This window comes from Oncorhynchus masou, chromosome 1 (assembly GCF_036934945.1).
Source record: "Oncorhynchus masou masou isolate Uvic2021 chromosome 1, UVic_Omas_1.1, whole genome shotgun sequence".
Lineage (NCBI taxonomy): Eukaryota > Metazoa > Chordata > Actinopteri > Salmoniformes > Salmonidae > Oncorhynchus > Oncorhynchus masou.
The window spans coordinates 71,918,510-71,938,816 of NC_088212.1; the positions used below are offsets into that span (position 1 = coordinate 71,918,510).

The following is a 20,307-nucleotide window of genomic DNA, read 5'->3' on the forward strand; positions in this document are numbered from 1 at the left end:
GTTCAGGGTCCTCCACCCTGAGAGAGCTGGTAGGAACGTCAGGAGCCGTTCTAGGGGGGATTCTGTCAGGATTTGGCCAGGGTTGTTCCGGGTTTTGGTCAGTAGATGTCCCCATTGTGCTTTTTGTCCCTATGTTTTCCCTTGATCCCCATTATTATTTGCACCTGTGTCTCGTTTCCCCTGATTGTATTTAAACCCTTTGTTTCCCTCAGTTCTGTGCTCTGTGTTTGTATGTTAGCACCCTGCCCTAGTGTTCTGTGTGCTCTTGTCGATTCCGGGTGAAGTTCTTGTGGTATTCTGTTTTTAGTTTTTGTTTATTTTTGGTGAGTTTCTTTTGAGGTCTTTTTGTGTTTTTCCTACCACCTTTTGGATTTGCCATTTTTTGTATTTTAGGATTTTTTCTTTATTAAATACACCGTCTTAAGTACTGCTGTGTCTGCCTCATCTTCTGGGTTCTGCTATCTATTCGTGGCTCAGTTGGTTAAGTGACTGTTTCTCACTCCGGAGACCCAGGTTCGAAACCGGGTCCTGACAGCTACATATGGTGTGTCTGTCCATGGTACTGATTTGTGTGTGTGTGTGTGTGTGTGTGTGCAAGTAGAAAAAACATGTTGAATCACCCGACTTGTAGAGATCACACCAATACCATTCTCCTCTTTCATGTTACCTAAACGGTCTATGGCTAAAATACTTGCTCGCTAGCCTAACTTCCTTTCAGTGGCAATGATACGCCAGGCTAACTAGTTAACATTAGCATACTACATCTAGCTACATGTTGAACTTCCATTCTCTCAGGCCAGGGGCACAGTGCATGAATTTATGGTTGGATTATAATTGCCGTTATAATCATTGGCCATTACGGAGAATTAAGTAAAACCACAAGTCCAAATCTCTATCTCCATCCATAGCTAATTTAGGAAAGAGACGATTTTAGCTAGCAAGCTAGACACTGGAGGCCAACAACGCAACGAGATACAACAATACAAGTTTTTTCTGTCAATAATGACGTTTGGCATGTTATGTGATTGGTCTGGTGCTCCAGGACACTCACAGCTGAGCTCACTCAGTTTAGCTTAAAGCTGACTGGCTATTATTTTATACCCTTTTTTCTTAAAGGGAGGCCTAATGCTCGCTGGCTTCCCTTGCATTCAATGCTAGTGGCAGCAACAATGTCATACTCTTTCTGACCAGAGGGGCGTTGATTTGTTCACTCAGATACATTCAGCCTCTTGTGAATTTAAGGTCATTTATGAAACACAGAGATGAAAGATACATTATTTTGTGTTTAAAAAAAATAATAATTCTTGGTCAATGTTTTGTGGAAGTCTGGCCACTATGTAGACAATGTTGACACTGGTCAACCGAACAGCCTGCAGTCTGAGAAATAGTTTTAGCTGAGGTGAAAGCAAGATTTACAAAAACGACAGAACAATAGAATTCGGAACAAGACAGTTCAGAGACAGTTCAGTTACAGCCACATTACAGCCTCTCCCTAGCTCCCTCTGTATGACAACCTGTCTGTGTGCATGGATTTGTAGTATGTTCAGTTACAGCCCCATTACAGCCTCTCCCTAGCTCCCTCTGTATGACAACCTGTCTGTGTGCATGGATTTGTAGTATGTTCAGTTACAGCCCCATTACAGCCTCTCCCTAGCTCCCTCTGTATGACAACCTGTCTGTGTGCATGGATTTGTAGTATGTTCAGTTACAGCCCCATTACAGCCTCTCCCTAGCTCCCTCTGTATGACAACCTGTCTGTGTGCATGGATTTGTAGTATTTTTTACAGGGCGAGAGCTGCGAGCTGAAGACAGAGGGAAAAGAGAGAGGAACCCAGCATATGGCAGGGTGTCAGTGTTTCCGTCAGGGAGGCCACTCATGCATGTTGATTGAGGAGGAGGAGAGCCTTCTCCTCGGGATGCAGATAAGACCGCAGCGCACACTTTCATATTCATTTGAAATGATTCTAATTGCTTGTGAGGGCAACGGGCCTATGAATTCTTGCTCTGTCTTTGCCTACCGCCCTCATTCTTTCTGTCTTTCTTTCTCCTTCCCCCATACGTCTGCCTCCCCTTTCTCTCCCTTTTCTTTTTCTCTCTCTCTCACTCATGTTTTTCCCATATTGTGTGTCTGCCGACATACAGTATGTGTCAGTCTTCAAAAGTGTATGCTAGGGAATGTTTGTGTATTTTTGTATGTGTGTACAGTCACTGTGTGTGAATGTGTTGACAGCAAGCTCAGCTTCCTCACTTAAACATTCACATCCAAGGTTGCAAGGTCAGTGTTCCACCCATGTACTGTTTGCCCACATTTTGAACCACACTTTATCAGAGAGAGAAAGAAGGGAGGGAGAGAGAGAGAGAATGTGTCAGTGAGTGTGGTGCCTCCCTGCATGTGTGTGTGTGCATATTATGCATGCATGTGTGTGTGTGTGTGTGTGTTTAAATGCATGAGTGCCTGCCTACCTGTGTGTGTGTGAGTGTGTGTGTGTGTGTGTGTGTGTGTGTGTGTGAGAGAGAGCGAGAGAGCGAGAGAGTTTGAATACATGCGTGCCTGCCTGCCTACCTGTGTGTGTGTGTGTGTGTGTGTGTGTGTGTGTGTGTGTGTGTGTGTGTGTGTGTGTGTGTGGAATGCATGCGTGTGTGCCTGCCTACCTGTGTGCTGCTCCCAGAACCAGAGGCGGGTCAGGCAGCACTACAATGTTGAGCTTAGAGCTGCTTTGAATGGGTCAGGCTCCACGTATCTCCTGCCTAATCTGCCAGCTCCGGAGAATGCAAAGGAGAGTAAAAATCCATAGTCTTTTCATCCTTCTGTGACCAATGTGGCTGTGAGACAGCAGCCGTGGGAATGGAGACACAGCCAGCCCTGCCTCTGACCTTAATGTGCTCACACCCTGGACAGGAGATAGAGGCCCACACGGATTGTACAAACACGCACACACACACACTCTCTTTATTGTAATAGGAGGTGAACATTCTGCCAGAGATAATACCAAAAGACGATGAGGAAGAGGATGAGATCTGAATGTACACATGCACCTCAGGAGGTTGGTGGCACCTTAATTGGGGTGGACGGTTCGTGGTAATGGCTGGAGAGGAATGAGGGGAATGGTATCAAATACATCAAACAAATGGATGACATTTCATTCGCTCAGTTCCAGCCATTATTATGAGCGGTTGTCCCCTCATTAGTCTCCCCTGCACGAGGTACAGTATGTGATTGATATGCTTCTAATGCAGACTCTAGGGTCCAGTCAGAGAGGTAATACTCAGGATTGTTGACTGGCCAGATGACTATGATAATGCATAACTCACTGATATATAAATGAAACACTCTTCATAATAAACAGTAATGAAATTAAAAGGTGTGAGTGTGTGAGCGTGTGAGCGTGTGAGCGTGTGAGCGTGTGAGCGTGTGAGCGTATGGGATAGAGATAGAGATGGAGAGCCAGGGAGAGCAAATGAGAGAGAGACACAGGCTAGAAGAAAGTAGTTTAGCCTAAATCCCTCTCCTTCTCTTCTCCTCTCCTTTCTTGGTCTCAACTAGCCTACCTGGTTAAATAAAGGTGTTCTCAACTAGCCTACCTGGTCAAATAAAGGTGTTCTCAACTAGCCTACCTGGTTAAATAAAGGTGTTCTCAACTAGCCTACCTGGTTAAATAAAGGTGTTCTCAACTAGCCTACCTGGTTAAATAAAGGTGAAATAAAAACGGACTAAAAACCCTCTGTTGCTGAGGGACTTTGGAGTGATACTCCTCTCCGCCTCCCTTGCTCCTTCAGCTGTCACTAGTCATCACCACAACTATTACACTACAGCCACAGACACGGAGGAAATGTTCGTTCCTCCTATCTGTCTCCCTCTCCCTCCCTCTCTTCCTCTCTAACTTGATCACATCAACTGTTTACAACATGTACACATCTAACTAGTAAGGATCTAAATGTCTGATGGGACAGAGAGAGAGAGAGAGAGAGAGAGAGAGAGAGAGAGATAGATAGACAGAGAGAGAGAGACAGAGAGAGAGAAAGAGAGACAGAGAGAGAGAGAGAGAGAGATGGCTTGCTACCCAAGGTGGTGTTCTCCTGCACCCTAGCAGTAAGTGCAAATTGAGCAGCAATATTGAGCACTCATATTACCAATAGGGAGGATGTGTCTGTGTACACAGATTGGATGTGTGTAAGACTGGGGGAGGGTTCTGCAGGGGCTTGTCTGATTATTGTCTGTGCAGAGTCCTATATTGTGCCCTCAAGGCGAGGCGGACAGGTAGTGTGTAAGTTGAGTTGGGAGTGTGTTAGACCAGGGAGGGGCGTATGTGTGTATAAGAGGGGAGTGTGTATCGTGTGTAAGATATGGGCAGGTTGTTTCAGTTAGAAAGCAGTGCAGAGCGTGGTTTATTCTCCCTCCAGGCCATACCTAGAGGAAGTGATGCATTTGTGTTTACAAACAAGTGCCGTACCAAGACAGACAGACGATAGGACATAGATACTTGTGGCCAGAGTGGTATCTCCTTCTGTTTTTCTTTCTTCCAGAATTCATTCTGGTTTGTTAATGATCATGTCATTCTAGGCTGCACTCCACTCTTCTCCTCGCTACCGGAGAGTATCTGAACTCACTGCTCTCCTTTAATAGTCAATGTCCAGAGTAGATGATGATAAGAGCATCACCCAGCACAGAGAGATAGAGAGAAAGACAGTAAGATAGAGATAGAGAGAGAGAGAGAGAGAGAGAGAGAGAGAGAGAGAGAGAGAGAGAGAGAGAGAGAGAGAGAGAGGGGGAGAGAGAGGGGGAGAGAGAGTGATACAAACACACACAGTGAAAGGTTTCCTTCAGCCCTGAGACTCAGTAAGCCATTGTAGGGGGTCTCCCATGATTCTTTTTTGATCCTGTGTTTTAATGGCCAACCTATGGGACTCCCAATCACGGCCGGGTCTAGTGGAAAGCCTTCCCAGGAGAGTGGAGGCTGTTATAGCAGCAAAGGGGGAACCAACTCCATATTAATGCCCATGACTTTCGAATGAGATGTTTGACAAGCAGGTGTCTACATACTTTTGATAATTTAGTGTACATGTTTGTCTTGCTCCACTACATGGCATGCCTGCCCTAGTTGCATGGGAGACAACATGCACCCTCCATAGCCTCTCTCTCAGTTGAGGTCCAGCAAAGCCACTGTTCAACACAGAGCCTTCCTTCTCCCTCCTCTCTGGAGAGCTCAGTCACTGAGGCTATGGACTTTAGGGTCTCTCATAGGCTCAGTCAGTCAGTACCCAGAGTCTATCATTAGAAAACACAGAGCATTCTTAAGCCTGGTTAACCAGAACTATGAAAGAGAGGGAGAGAGAAGATAAGTATATACTCCTCCCTCCCCCTCTTCCTCCCTCCCTCCCCCTCTTCCTCCCTCCCTTCCCCTCTTCCTCCCTTCCTCCCCCTCTTCCTCCCTCCCTCGTCTCCATCCCTCACACCAATCATTTAACAGTAAGAGCAACTGAGGCTTGTAAACACAATGGTTATGTCTGGGCTCAGAGAGGCATGAAGCAGACATACAGGCTCCACCACCCCCGCTCGTCCTGCTCATATAGGCTACCCCTCCCCCTCTCTCTCCTCCCCACTCTCCTCCTCTCTGTTTACCACTCCCTCCTTTTCTTCTCCTCACCCTCCTTCTCACCCTCCTCTGCAAAACACACCATCTTCTTCTTCCCCTCTTCCCTCTCTACCTCTTACCATTCTCTTCTTCCTTCTCTATCTCTCCCTCTACAAAACACTCCATCCTCATCTTCTCCTCCTCTGTCTCTACCACTCCCTCCATCTCTCTCTCTCTCTACCTCTCCACTCCCCAGGGTCCACAACAGTAGTAGGCAGGCATTCCAGTGGAGGGGATTGTTTTCCATTAGTCATGGTCATAGAAAGGACAGCAGTAGGTCAAAGGGGAAAGGGCATCAGGGCTCTAACTTTCCCTCTCCTGTCCACCACTCCTCTCACTCTCGCACTCCTGTCCACCACTCCTCTCCCTCTCACACTCCTGTGTCCCAGTCCTCTCCCTCTCTCCCTACTGTCCCCCAGTCCTCTCCCTCTCGTACTCCTGTCCCCCAGTCCTCTCCCTCTCGTACTCCTGTCCCCCAGTCCTCTCCCTCTCGTACTCCTGTCCCCCACTCCTCTCACTCTCTCCCTCCTGTGCCCCAGTCCTCTCCCTCTCTCCCTCCTGACCCCCACTCCTCTCACTCTCTCCCTCCTGTGCCCCAGTCCTCTCCCTCTCATACTCCAGTCCCCCACTCCTCTCACTCTCTCCCTCCTGTGCCCCAGTCCTCTCCCTCTCTCCCTCCTGACCCCCACTCCTCTCCCACTCTCCCTCCTGTCTCCCACTCCTCTCCCACACTCTCTGCTGTCCCCAATCTCCTCTCCCTCCCTCTCTCCTGTCCCCCACTCCACTCCCTCCCGTCCCCACTCCTCTCCCACTCTCTCTGCTGTCCCCAATCTCCTCTCCCTCCCTCCCTCGCTCCTGTCCCCCACTCCTCTCCCTCACAAATGCCTGCTGCATGAACACCCAAAGTGTCATCATTTCAAAATCTTGTTTCTGTTTTCCTCTCTATGATGCTTCTTTTTCTTTTAATCTTTCTTGACGTTTTTCTGTTTAATCTTCTTTCCTCTTCTCCTTCTCTCTCCTTCTCTCTCTGTCTACTTCTTTCTCTCGCTCTGTTTACTCTATTAACTAGAATCCTGGGGTGTTCACCGCCTCCTCAGTAGCCCATTCTGCTGAATTTACACACATTGATTTACGAGCTGAGCCTCTGAAATATACGAGCTGATAACAATATGACTTCATTTAGATGCATTACCCGTGAATTGTTTGTTTTAAATGTATAGCGGATTGGGCAGCAGAGTGCTGGCTTCAACCAAGCAGAACGCTTATTCATTTGATACCAAATATTGTTATCATTACAGAAACCAGCTGAAACACAAACCTGGTAGCAGAATGGGAGTGTTAGCCAGACCACACCAATGAGAAGAGTGTGTGATTCTACAGTGTATATTTTTAGTTACAGTCAGCGAGATTACGTTTATCTCGACACATTGTAAATACTGTGATGATATCTGCCGAGTTTTATTTTCATGTTTCGGAGAGCAGGATAATATGGAGTTTTTTGACAACAGTGCTAATTAGAAAATGAATTAAATAATGCTGACGAATGCCCTCTTCACCTCTTGCATAATCTCTATCACCTATGAGAAGCAGGCAGGGCTGTAGCTACATATGAGGTTCAGACCTCGGCAAATTTGTATTAAAGAGTTTCAATAAGTCAGGTTCTCAACTTACTGTTGAGAATTAGAACACTATAAAACACAAGGTGCAATTGGAAACTTGGTTGCAGCAGTTTCCATCTTGTTATATGTCACTCAGTGATAGTCCCTCACTTAGCCCATGTCAGTTCACATTTTTTACATTGGCATGCAGGCCACGTGCCCAGGGGCCCTGACCTCCAGGGGGCCCCCATTGATTTTATTAGTCATTCTAACTCAGATATCATATTAACCTGGCATAAGTCATCGCAAAATGTGTAGAATTGCAGGAAATGTGTTAATAAAATACTTTTTCTGCTAACAGATCCCTCAGTATGTTTTAAATTATAGTGTTTAATCCCGGTGCTGAGTTCATGTGAGTTAATGTGTAGCAGCTAATTGTATAGCTAGCAGGCTATGTGTTTGTAGATCGACTGAGGAGATTGAAGCTACAGCAACCAATGTGATAATGGCTGGGGTTATTTTTTGCTTGTTTTAGGTGTTCTCCAAATAGCATTTTAGAGTTTTTAAATGGTATAGAAATGCATTAAATGAGCTGACCTCACTAAAAATGTCGGACAACACTACAACTGTTAGGCCATTATGTGTTTGGGGTTATTACATAAAGGATTGTGCACAGAACATTAACAGTGGACTATAACTAATGTGCACTTAGACATAAAGCTATGGCCGGATTGTGCACACCATCCCCTTTAATGTGCCGTCATAACTCTGGTCTGGGAGCAGACTTTCCTCTCTCTCCCCTCCCTCTTTCCTTTCCTTCAGTGTCTGAACGTCCTCCTCCGTCAGGAATGGCTGAGGGAGATTCTGTGACGCGTGGAGGTCACCTGATGGCTTCAGATGGTGTTAGTGTGAAAGACTAACTACGACACAGAGCACCGCTGGCTCTCTCTATGCCTGTTTACTCTGCTCTGCTCTCCCACCTCTCCTTCCCTGGAGGTGCGGGATACAACGGTCCACATATGCACTAGTCTACACACGGACTCTGTCACTTCAGTGTGTCTTAATGAACTCCACATTACCAGACACTGTATATATCATCTCATCATCCTCTGCTTAGGTATGGGCCAGTCTTATTAAGTGGCATTGAGGTTTATGAACGATCACTACCATGCCATAATCGTGTATACAGAGGTTTATAATTGGTTAAGTCAACCTGCCCAATACAATCTCATTCGTATGAGTATAATACACTGAAGTGTGCAGAAGCTATAGAGGGAATCTATAGAAACATATATGTACACACATATACAGTATGTGTGTAAACAGCAGACTGAGCTTGTGGAGGACATGGGCACAGGGGGAATAACTGTGAGAGCCAATGCTGTTCAGTGTGTTCATTTCCTTATTGATTGACTAACTTGCTTTTCTCTGAGTGTTTGAAATGAATAACAGCCAGCAAAAATCAGACAGAGGGAGGAAAATCAGCACTTTCCCTGCAGTGAAGCCATTCATCAAGCTAATGAGAGGGGGAGGAGGAGAAGAACTGATGTTTGGAGTGGAGAAGAGGAAGAGAGGACAAGGGAGGCAGGTGCGGTTTGGAGGGGAAGAGGAAGGAGAGAAAGGTGACGTCTAGGGCGGTAGTGAGGGAGGGGACGTATGGAAGGTTTTCTGGGAAGGAGCAGAGGGAGGGATGTACTGTTTGCTAAGGAGAACAAGGAGGAGAAGGAAGATGTTTGGAGGTGATGGGGTGAGAAGGCAGGGTGTACTGTTCTAAAAGAAGTACACAACAGAAGAAGGAGAGGGTTGTCATTGAGATGTGAGGAGGATGTAACAACGATGGGAGGAGAAGGGGCAATGACAGAGACTCAGTCGAGAGAGAGAGGCAGAGAGGGAGAGAGAGAGACAGAGAGAAAGAGAGAGAGACAGAGAGAGATACGGAGAGAGAAAGAGAGAGAGGGAGATACAGAGAGAGAAAGAAAGAGAGAGAGAGAGAGAGACGGAGAGAGAGAGAGAGCGACAGACTGACAGAGACAGTCAGAGACAGACAGAGAGAGAGAGAGAGAAAGAGAGAGAGAGAGCGACAGACTGACAGAGACAGTCAGAGACAGACAGAGAGAGAGAGAGAGAGCGACAGACTGACAGAGACAGTCAGAGACAGACAGAGAGAGAGAGAGAGACAGACTGACAGAGACAGTCAGAGACAGACAGAGATAGAGAGAGAGAGAGAGAGAGAGAGAGAGAGAGAGAGAGAGAGAGAGAGAGAGAGAGAGAGAGAGAGCGACAGACTGACAGAGACAGTCAGAGACAGGCAGCGACAGACAGAGAGACTGTGGTAAGAGACAGTCAGAGACAGACTGACAGAGACAGTCGGAGACAGTCAGAGACAGACAGAGAGACTGTGGTAAGAGACAGACAGAGACAGTCAGAGACAGACAGAGAGACTGTGGTAAGAGACAGTCAGAGACAGACAGAGACAGACAGAGAGACTGTGGTAAGAGACAGACAGACAGAGACAGAGAGAGAGACTGTGGTAAGAGACAGACAGAGACAGACAGAGAGACTGTGGTAAGAGACAGTCAGAGACAGACAGAGAGACTGTGGTTAGAGACAGTCAGAGAGAATGTGGTAAGAGACAGTCAGAGACAGTCAGAGACAGACAGAGAGACTGTGGTAAGAGACAGTCAGAGACAGACAGAGAGACTGTGGTAAGAGTCAGACAGAGACAGTCAGAGAGACTGTGGTTAGAGACAGTCAGGGAGAATGTGGTCAGAGACAGTCAGAGACAGTCAGAGAGACTGTGGTAAGAGACAGTCAGAGACAGTCAGAGACAGTCAGAGACAGACAGAGAGACTGTGGTAAGAGACAGTCAGAGACAGTCAGAGACAGACAGAGAGACAGTCAGAGACAGTCAGAGACAGACAGAGAGACTGTGGTAAGAGTCCTTCTCATATTAGAGAGTTTACATGAGGACGTCTTTTAAAACCATGTACAGAGTTTCCTTGCCAACGGCTAATGTGTGGACTGCATAGCTATAGACTGAGGTACAGGCTTCCAGTTAGTGTCCACTAATAGTGGTGGTCTGTTCCAAGGCCTTCGCCAGTAAGTGCTCTTTCAAGAGACCTCTGATGTCCAGTAGCTCTCCACAGTTTAGCCCACTGGGCAGGATGCTGGTCTGATACAAACAAATGTATCTGTCTAGTACACCTTCCCCTCTCAGTCCTCTATATGCTAGTGACGGTATCTGCAATTTGTGCTACTTTAGCTGCGGGTAAATGTAATTAAATAAACAAAACAATACTAACAAGCAAATGGTAGTGTTATAGTGCAGACACAGTGGCTGTCCGCCACCTGCGTCCTTCCACCCAGGTGATATGTGTGTCTCTCTCTTTGGGCCTACACTGCTCTGCCATACCTCCTCCACTATACTACACTACACTACCCAGGTCCTTCACACCCTGTGTGGGGCTGACAAGGATATTACTGCTGAGTCTTTGTTTTTAGGCTTGGGAGAGAAGAGAGGAGTGCCATGTTGAGAATTATGCCACAGGAAAATAATTATCAAAGTGTAGCTATGCCCATACGCCCTGGGCTAAATCTAGCACCACTTCACAACCAAGCCCAGTCCAGCTTAGAGGAGGGGGAAGCAGAAACCCTGGTGGTACTTAACAGTCCTCCTTTGTTCTTTCCCTCTGCCTCTATTTACAGTAGGAAGATATACACTGAGTATACAAAACATTAGGAACACCTGCTCTTTCCATGACATAGACTGACCAGGTGAATCCAGGTGGAAGCTGTGCTCCCTTATTGGTGTCATCTGTTAAATCCACTTCAATCAGTGTAGCTGAAGGGGAGGAGACAGGTTAAAGAAGGATGTTTAAGCCTTGAGACATGATTGTGTGTGTGTGTGCCATTCAGAGGGTGAATGGGCAAGACAAAATATGTGCCGTTGAACAGGGTATCTCTGCTGTCATCTATGCATAGTCACTTTAATGAACTCTACCTACATGTATATACTACCTCAACTAACCGGTGCCCCAGCACATTGACTCTGTATCGGCACACCCTTTATATATTGTTATGTTTTACTGTTGCTCTTTAATTACTTGTTACTTTTATCTCTTATTCTGATCCGTATTTTTTTTAAATGCACTGTCAGTTAGGGGCTCGTAAGTAAGCATTTCACTGTTGTATTCGGCGCATGTGACTAATACAATTTGATTTGATTTGATTTGGTAGTAGGTGCCAGGCTCACCGGTTTGATTGTGGCAAGTGCAAAACTGCCGGTGTTTTCATGCTCAACAGTTTCCCGTGTGTATCAAGAATGATCGACCACCCAAAGGACATCCAGCCTACTTGACACAACTGTGGGAGGCATTGGAGTCAACATGGGCCAGCATCCCTGTGGAACACTTTCAACAACGTGTAGAGTCCTTGCCCCCACAAATGGAGGCTGTTCTGAGGGCAAAAGGGGTTGCAACTCAATATTAGGAAGGTGTTCCTAATGTTTTGTCCACTCAGTGTATGTGCCACATTGCTAACATTCTTAATTAACCCTTTGTCAAACCTGTTCTGTCTCTAATGTCACTGAGTACAGTCTTATAGTCTTTAAATCCTATGCCCTGCTCTCTCTGACAGAGATAAAGGTCTAGAGATACCCAGAGCATATTATAAAACGCTCGTCTGAAGGCGAGGTTCTAAGATACATTTCTCAGTCTATGATGTAGAGACTAAAGAGGACCACAGAGCCTATAACAAGACCCAGAGCCCAAGGCTGGGCCAGGCTTGGCCGAGGGGGAAAGTAATCATGATTCATGGTGCCTGACAGCTGGGTCTACTGTACCCAGCTGGCTGTACATGGAGATCTATATTTTTAACCTTAAAGCCAGACCACAGTGTCTTCGGTTATCCACGCTAAGTATAGACTCACTCCTACTGCACACATCTCCAGTTTCTCACTCCTTTCTGAGAGGCAGGTGGAGGAGAAAAGAGGGTGAGAGAGGAATAGATAGATAGATAGATAGATAGATAGATAGATAGATAGATAGATAGATAGATAGATAGATAGATAGATAGATAGATAGATAGATAGATAGATAGATAGATAGATAGATAGATAGATAGATAGATAGATAGATAGATAGATGGGGTGGGGGGGAACATGTCGCCCCGGTCCTGATGTAAATAAATCACCCTCTACTGTTGACCCGTGTATAGCAAAAGGGGTTGGAGGGGTTGTTTTTGTACCCCTGCTCTGTTCTGCACCCCACCCCCTGCCTCTCCTCCCCCTCTCCCACCTCCCTCCATCACTTTCCCCTCTTCTGTGTGACAGGTCAATCTGGATGGATTTCATCTGCCCTCCCATGAATAGGGAGGCCAACATCCTGTATGGCAACTAGTAATAGAGTGAGCTCTCTGGGACAGAGGATGGGAGGGGAGGAGAGTACTACTGAGCGGCTAGAGAGAAGTGGTGAGGGTGAGAGGATGGTGTTGTGTCATACACACACACGCAAACAGGCATGGACAACACCCACACACACACACACAGTGGAGTGGGTGATAAACTGACTCATACAGGCACACACACTTACTCTGTGGTGATCGTGAGATGGATGTCTTTGTGAAAGGGGTGCTGTGTGTGGCTGAAACTGAGTCAGCGAGTCTGACCCAAGCCACCCTACTGTCACACGGACACACAGCCACGGGTGGTGGCCCTCCCTGTCCGTTAGACCCTGCCCCACATCTGACCACACATACACATACTCAATGGCACATAAGCCAGCCAATTCATCCTCCTCAGCCCTCAACGCATAAGCATGGGAGTGCGTGCACACAGACATACACAGAAAGACACACACACAGAAACACACACACAGAAACACACACACACACCTGTCACTTTGTCCTTGTCAGCAGATTCTGGGTCTCTTCCCCCCTGCTGGGTGTTGAACTCCAGTCCCCCTCTGCCAGGGCCACCACTAGGGTAAGGTGCCTGCCTGCTGTCCTCCCAGGCAGGTATGAACACACACACACACACACAGACACACTAGAACATCTGTTGGTAAAAAGGACATACTCGTCTCAGCCATGACCCCTCTCCTCACACAGACACAGTAGCCCTTATTCCACCATTCCTCCTGTATTTATTACTTGTACAGTTTGACAGTTTAGTCATTCAGCAGACGCTCTTATCCAGAGTGAATTACAGGTTGTGCCTTCATCTTAAGGTAGCTAGGAGGGACAGCCACATATCACAGCCATTGTAAGTACATTTTTACTCAATAAAGTAGCAGCAAAGTCAGAGCTGTAGTAATACAAATAAAATAAAAGATACAAATTAAAGTGTGAGTGTTAGTTCACAAAATACATTTTTAAAAATGTTTCCTTTAAAAAATAAAATATATAAAATACATTTTCCTATCTATTCTTTCACTCACTCAATCGTGTCTGAGGCTCAGATGGTGACACCTGTGTTTTGGTGGCTGGTGGTGGCTGGCCCGCTCCAGCCAGAGTCAGGACTCTCTTTCCCCAGGCAAGGACACTCAGACCCTGGCTCTTTGTTTCCATCACTCAGCCTGTCCTCCTGGAGCTACGTGGCCAGACTGCTCATCGCACTCCCCTCCTCCCCCCATCCCTTCTCATATGCATGGATTTGCATAAAACAAAGACACTGCCTAGCCGGCGTCGTCTGAGGAGAGACGGAAACCAAGATGACTGTCGGCCATCGACCGGACCGGGCCAAGCCGAGCTGTAAGAGGTTTGGCAGGTAGTCAGGGTGCGCTACAACGTTTTAACACATGGTGGCGAGTAAGATGGACGCCTTCCACTCACCAACCGTCCATTCTCTGACATGGCGTTGTTTATATCCTGTGCAGGTGAGCAGAGGTCACCTGATTCACAATGATGATATGGGAGGAGAAGGGGAGCATTTAAAACACTTCATCTAAAGATGATTTGTCCTTGTCTCCCCTGATGCCTTTTGTCCTCCCTCACTCTCCCTCTTTGCTGAAGTTAAGTGGAGCTGGAGACAGGCCAGGTACTGATCCCAGGCCCCACTTAGAGACAATCAGGGAAATAACACTGGACACACTAAGGGCCATAATGGAATGTCTCGATTTAGCAGTATAGCGTATAGAGTTAGAGACCACAGAATGTGCCATCCCATTTCAGGATATTTTGGAAAAGTGATATTTTGGAAAACTTTTCACAAATAATTTATATATATATATATATATATATATATATATATATATATATATATATATATATATACACAGTTGAAGTCGACATACACCTCAGTAAAATACATTTGTATAATTATATATATATTGCCTTTAAATTATTTTACTTGGGTCAAACATTTCGGGTAGCTTTCCACAAGCTTCACACAATAAGTTGGGTGAATTTTGGCCCATTCCTCCTGACAGAGCTGGGGTAAGTGAATCAGGTTTGTAGGCCTCCTTGCTCGCACACGCTTTTTCAGTTCTGCCCGCAAATTTTCAATAGGATTGAGGTCAGGGCTTTGTGATGGCCACTCCAATACCTTGACTTTATTGTCCTTAAGCCATTTTGCCACAACTTTGGAAGAATGCTTGGAGTCATTGTCCATTTGAAAGACTGATGTCTTGAGATGTTGCTTCAATGTATCCACATAATTTTCCTACTTCATGATGCCATCGATTTTGTGAAGTGCACCAGTCCCTCCTGCAGCAAAGCACCCCCACAACATGTTGCTACCACCCCCGTGCTTCATGGTTGGGAATGTTCTTCTTCGGCTTGCAAGCCTCCCCTTTCTCCTCCAAACATAACGATGGTCATTATGGCCAAACAGTTACATTTTGGTTTCATCAGACCAGAGGACATTTCTACAAAAAGTATAATCTTTGTCCCCATGTGCAGTTGCAAACCGGAATCTGGCTTTTTTATGGCGGTTTTGGAGCAGTTGCTTCTTCCTTGCTGAGTGGCCTTTCAGGTTATGTTGATATAGTACTCATTTTACTGTGGATATAGATACTTTTGTACTTGTTTCCTCCAGCATCTTGACAAGGTCCTTTGCTGTTGTTCTGGGATTGATTTTCACTTTTCGCACCAAAGTACGTTAATCTCTAGGAGACAGAACGCGTCTCCTTCTTGAGCGGTATGACGGCTGCATGGTCCCATGGTGTTTATAATTGCGTACTATTGTTTGTACAGATGAACGCGGTGCCTTCAGGCATTTGGAAAATGCTCCCAAGGATGAACCAGACTTGTGGAAGTCTACAATTCTTATTCTTAGGTCTTGGCTGATTTCTTTTGATTTTCCCATGATGTCAAGCACAGAGGCACTGAGTTTGATGGTAGGCCTTGAAATACATCCACAGGTACACTAATTGACATAAAATTATGTCAATTAGCCTATCAGAAGCCTCTAAAGCCATGACATAATTTTCTGGAATTTTCCAACTGTTTAAAGGCACAGACAACTTAGTGTATGTAAACTTCTGACCCACTGGAATTGTGATACAGTGAATTACAAGTGAAATAATCTGTATGTAAACAATTGTTGGAAATATTACTTGTGTCATGCACAAAGTAGATGTCCTAACCGACTTGCCAAAACTATAGTTTGATAACAAGACATTTGTGGAGTGGTTGAAAAACGAGTTTTAATGACTCCAACCAAAGTGAATGCTGGCCCATTTTCACTCCAATGCTTCCCACAGCTGTGTCAAGTTGGCTGGATGTCCTTTGGGTGTTGGACCATTCTTGATACACACAAGAAACTGTTGAGCGTGAAAAACCTTGCAGCGCTGCAGTTAATTGAGATACTCAAATTGCTGCACCTTGCACCAACAACCATACCCCTTTCAAAGGCACTTAAATATTTTGTCTTGCAAAATTTTCCTTCTGAATGGCACATATACACAATCCATGTCTCAATTGTCTCAAGACTTATTATATATATATATTTTTACCTGTCTCCCCCTCTTCATCTACACTGATTAAAGTGAATTTAAAAGGTGACATCAATACGGGATCATAGCTTTCACCTGGATTCCCCTGATCAGTCTATATCACGTAAAGAGTAGGTGTATTAATGATTTGTCCATTCACTGTATGTGTCTTTCTCTGCTTGTGCAGTGTGTTAACCACCTGTAACTCAGTCGTAACAAATCACTCCCTCGGTCTGAGTAGAGTTCCAGTTAGGGGACCACCAGGCAGTGTACTGTTACTGGTCCTGTTGACAGGGTAAGCCCAGTGACTGAGGGCTGAGTAGAGTCACTGGTCCCCGGACACAGACTGGGGATCAGGGGGATGAGAGGGATTTCCAACAGGAGCTGCCTGGGGGGGGCATGAGGAGCAGCTGCCTGCAGAGGGAACATGGACATTTCGGGGAGATGGTTGGAGGTATGAGGGGGGTTGTAATGTATAGTGTACCATATAGGGGAATGGAGGGTTTAGGGGCTATTTGTGACTCCTTTTATGATGGAACGGGATATGATCAGTACAGCTGAATGTAAACACGGCACACACCACCCAATAAAATTGTCAATACCCACTCCTTAAAACACTGTTCCACTCACACACACACTAGCATGTTTTCTCTGTCACCGTGGGCACCCACATAGACAGCGCAGCTCAAGTTTCATGCTGACGAGTCACGAACGGAGCGTCCCTCCTAACAGATTAGTCGATGGGTTTCGGCGCGGCACAATCAGCGAAGCCATTACAGAAACAATTGGTTTTGTGATAAACATTGGCCTCAGTTTCCCTTCATCTCTGTGCATCGATTACAGACGACTGCAGACATTTCCTTTAGTCGGATCCCTTTTGTATATGAGCCCTACTCTGGGTGTTGCTACAGGTTCAATAAAATATAAAGTGCCATCGAACCCAGGAGCTGGGATAAGTATATAGTTCCGGCAGGTAGAGGTTTCCAGGATGGCCCTTACATTTCTGAGATATACATTAAGAGTGAGGATGGGACATGAACATGCTGGAGTACTGCTCCATGAACATCATAAAGTGATGAGATGGAGAAATGTATTGAGAGACATGTTGTAGAGGTAAGATGGTGGCGGCATTAGATTCATGATTAAAGATTGACAAACACTATTACACAGCTGTAATGGACCCTTCAGAGAACCACACATTATGTTAGGGTAACATACAGTATAGACTGGGTCGCTCAGTGTAAGACATGTTCAATTGCATTAGGTTTCTGATTCATTAAAAACACTGGTTTAGCGACTGTAAACGTGTAAACATTTAATATTAATCATAATAATGGTAATAATAATGACATGATTAATAATAATATTTTTCAACACTACTCACTACTTTACTACTGAAAGAGAAAGAGAGAGTAAGAGAAAGAGAGTGAAAGAGAGAGAGAGAGAGAAAGAGAGAGAAAGAGAGAGAGAGAAAGAGAGTGAAAGAGAGAGAGAGAGAGAGAGAGAGAGAGAGAGAGAGAGAAAGAGAGTGAAAGAGAGAGAGAGAGATAGAGAAAGAGAGTGAAAGAGAGTGAAAGAGAAAGAGAGAGAGAGAGAGAAAGAGAGTGAAAGAGAGAGAGAGAGAGAGAGAGAGAGAGAGAGAGAGAGTGAAAGAGAAAGAGAAAGAGAGTGAAAGAGAGTGAAAGAGAGAGAGAGAGAGAGAAAGAGAGTGAAAGAGAGTGAAAGAGAAAGATAGAGAGAAAGAGAGAGAGAGAGAGAGAGTGAAAGAGAAAGAGAGAGAGAGAAAGAGAGTGAAAGAGAGAGAGAGAGAGAAAGAGAGTGAAAGAGAGTGAAAGAGAAAGAGAGAGAGAGAGAGAAAGAGAGTGAAAGAGAGAGAGAGAAAGAGAGTGAAAGAGAAAGAGAGAGAGAGAAAGAGAGCGAAAGAGAGAGAGAGAGAGAGAAAGAGAGTGAAAGAGAGTGAAAGAGAAAGAGAGAGAGAGAGAGAAAGAGAGTGAAAGAGAGAGAGAGAGAAAGAGAGTGAAAGAGAGTAAAAGAGAAAGAGATAGAGAGAAAGAGAGTGAAAGAGAAAGAGAGAGAGAAAGAGAAAGAGAGTTGTGTTTTACCTCAGACATCAAGGCCAAGGGCAGGGAGGGGCGAGGCTCTCGTTCACAGATGGAGGAATTTTCTGGATGACCTGAAAATGCAGATAGTAGAAGACCCAGTCAAAACACACACCATGAATACACACACACACACACACACACACACACTGAACAAGTTGCTTTCTCACCTTGGCTACGCAGTAAAATCCATACGGTAGCTTACTGTGGACAAGATTTGATGTGGAGGAAAGGGAAGAACATTTGCACTCCAATAGACTCTGTGTATCCAGTCTCCAGGCATCTAAACATATTCATCTGATATGACGGAAATACCCAGAGAAATGTCTATGACAGAGGGGGAAGTGAAAGACCGAATCAAAACCAGATTGAACAGTAATGAAAGACGCATTATTAACCCTAAATATGAATATTGAAATATCACAAATCATATTAACTGCACATTGATTTGCAAACACATGCACATACATGCATGTCAACGCGCACATGTATACACACACACACTCTGCCGGTATTGTCACGTATACACACACACACACACTCTGCCGGTATTGTCACGGAAACATACACACACACACACTCTGCCGGTATTGTCACGTATACACACACACACACACATACACACACACACACACACACACACTCTGCCGGTATTGTCACGTATACACACACACACACACACACTCTGCTGGTATTGTCACGTACGCAGCCAGTGAGTTTTCAGGCAATTCAGCTGGGTATCTACATACCCAACAGCATATGGTGTACTAATGCAGACACCCACACCTACACACACACACACACACACACACACACACACACACACACACACACACACACACACACACACACACACACACACACACACACACACACACACACACACACACACACACACACACACACAGAGAATGTGAAAGTGAGATACACAGGCATTTACAGTAGTACACTGCCTTATGCTCATGATGGTGACTTGGCTTCTGGTACCATTGGAGAGCTCCACAGCCCTGCCCTCACTGGCTGGGCCCACACCTAGCATAACTTTGAGCCCTCACTGGCTGGGCCCACACCTAGCATCATTCTGAGCCCTCACCGGCTGGGCCCACACCTAGCATCACTCTGAGCCCTCACTGGCTGGGCCCACACCTAGCATCATTCTGAGCCCTCACTGGCTGGGCCCACACCCAGCATCACTCTGAGCCCTCACTGGCTGGGTCTGGACTTAGCATCACTCTGAGCCCTCACTGGCTGGGTCCACACCTAGCATCATTCTGAGCCCTCACTGGCTGGGTCTGGTCCTAGCATCACTCTGAGCCCTCACAAGCTGGGTCTGGACCTAGCATCACTCTGAGCCCTCACTGGCTGGGTCCACACCTAGCATCATTCTGAGCCCTCACTGGCTGGGTCTGGTCCTAGCATCACTCTGAGCCCTCACAAGCTGGGTCTGGACCTAGCATCACTCTGAGCCCTCCCTGGCTGGGTCTGGACCAAGCATCACTCTGAGCCCTCACTGGCTGGGCCCACACCTAGCATCACTTTGAGCCCTCACTAGCTGGGCCAACACCTAGCATCACTTTGAGCCCTCACTGGCTGGGTCTGGACAGACAGCCAGAAACAGAGACGGACAGACAGACATTGTAGGAATGACATGGGTATGAAATAGAGAGGAGAGAAAGAGAGATGGAAGCTCTGGGAGTAGTGGAGGTCACCTTGCTTGGTTTAGAGATCAATGTCCTTTTGACTTGCAGCGAGGTGGTGTGGCGTGTGTGTGCGTGTGTGAGTGTGTGTGAGTGTGTTTGTGAGTGTGTGTGAGTGTGTGTTGGGTCTCATCAGTGTGAAAAGTCTGAGCGGTGTCACTCCGCATCGTAGAGGATTAAAGAAATCTAAATCCACATTATTTATACTGTAAAAATGATTATTCACAATTATTGACATTTTTTGGCTTTTATACCAACCATCTACAATTGAAACATCTGAATAAGCAGTGGTAACATTTGATATAAAAATCATTGCACACACACCCACAACAGAAGTGGAAAAATGACAG

The 20,307-nt window shown here is 45.9% G+C and overlaps 1 protein-coding gene across 1 annotated transcript in view; it reads right to left on the reverse strand.

The window, feature by feature from the left end:
• mafa (MAF bZIP transcription factor a) overlaps positions 1 to 20,307 on the reverse strand; it is a 142,037-nt gene that overhangs the window by 108,269 nt on the left and 13,461 nt on the right. Inside the window, exon 2 of the mRNA XM_064980537.1 lies at positions 18,264 to 18,334. Coding sequence (XP_064836609.1) covers positions 18,307 to 18,334 — 28 coding nt within the window. The 3' untranslated portion in view covers positions 18,264 to 18,306. The remainder of the gene's footprint in view (positions 1 to 18,263; positions 18,335 to 20,307) is intronic.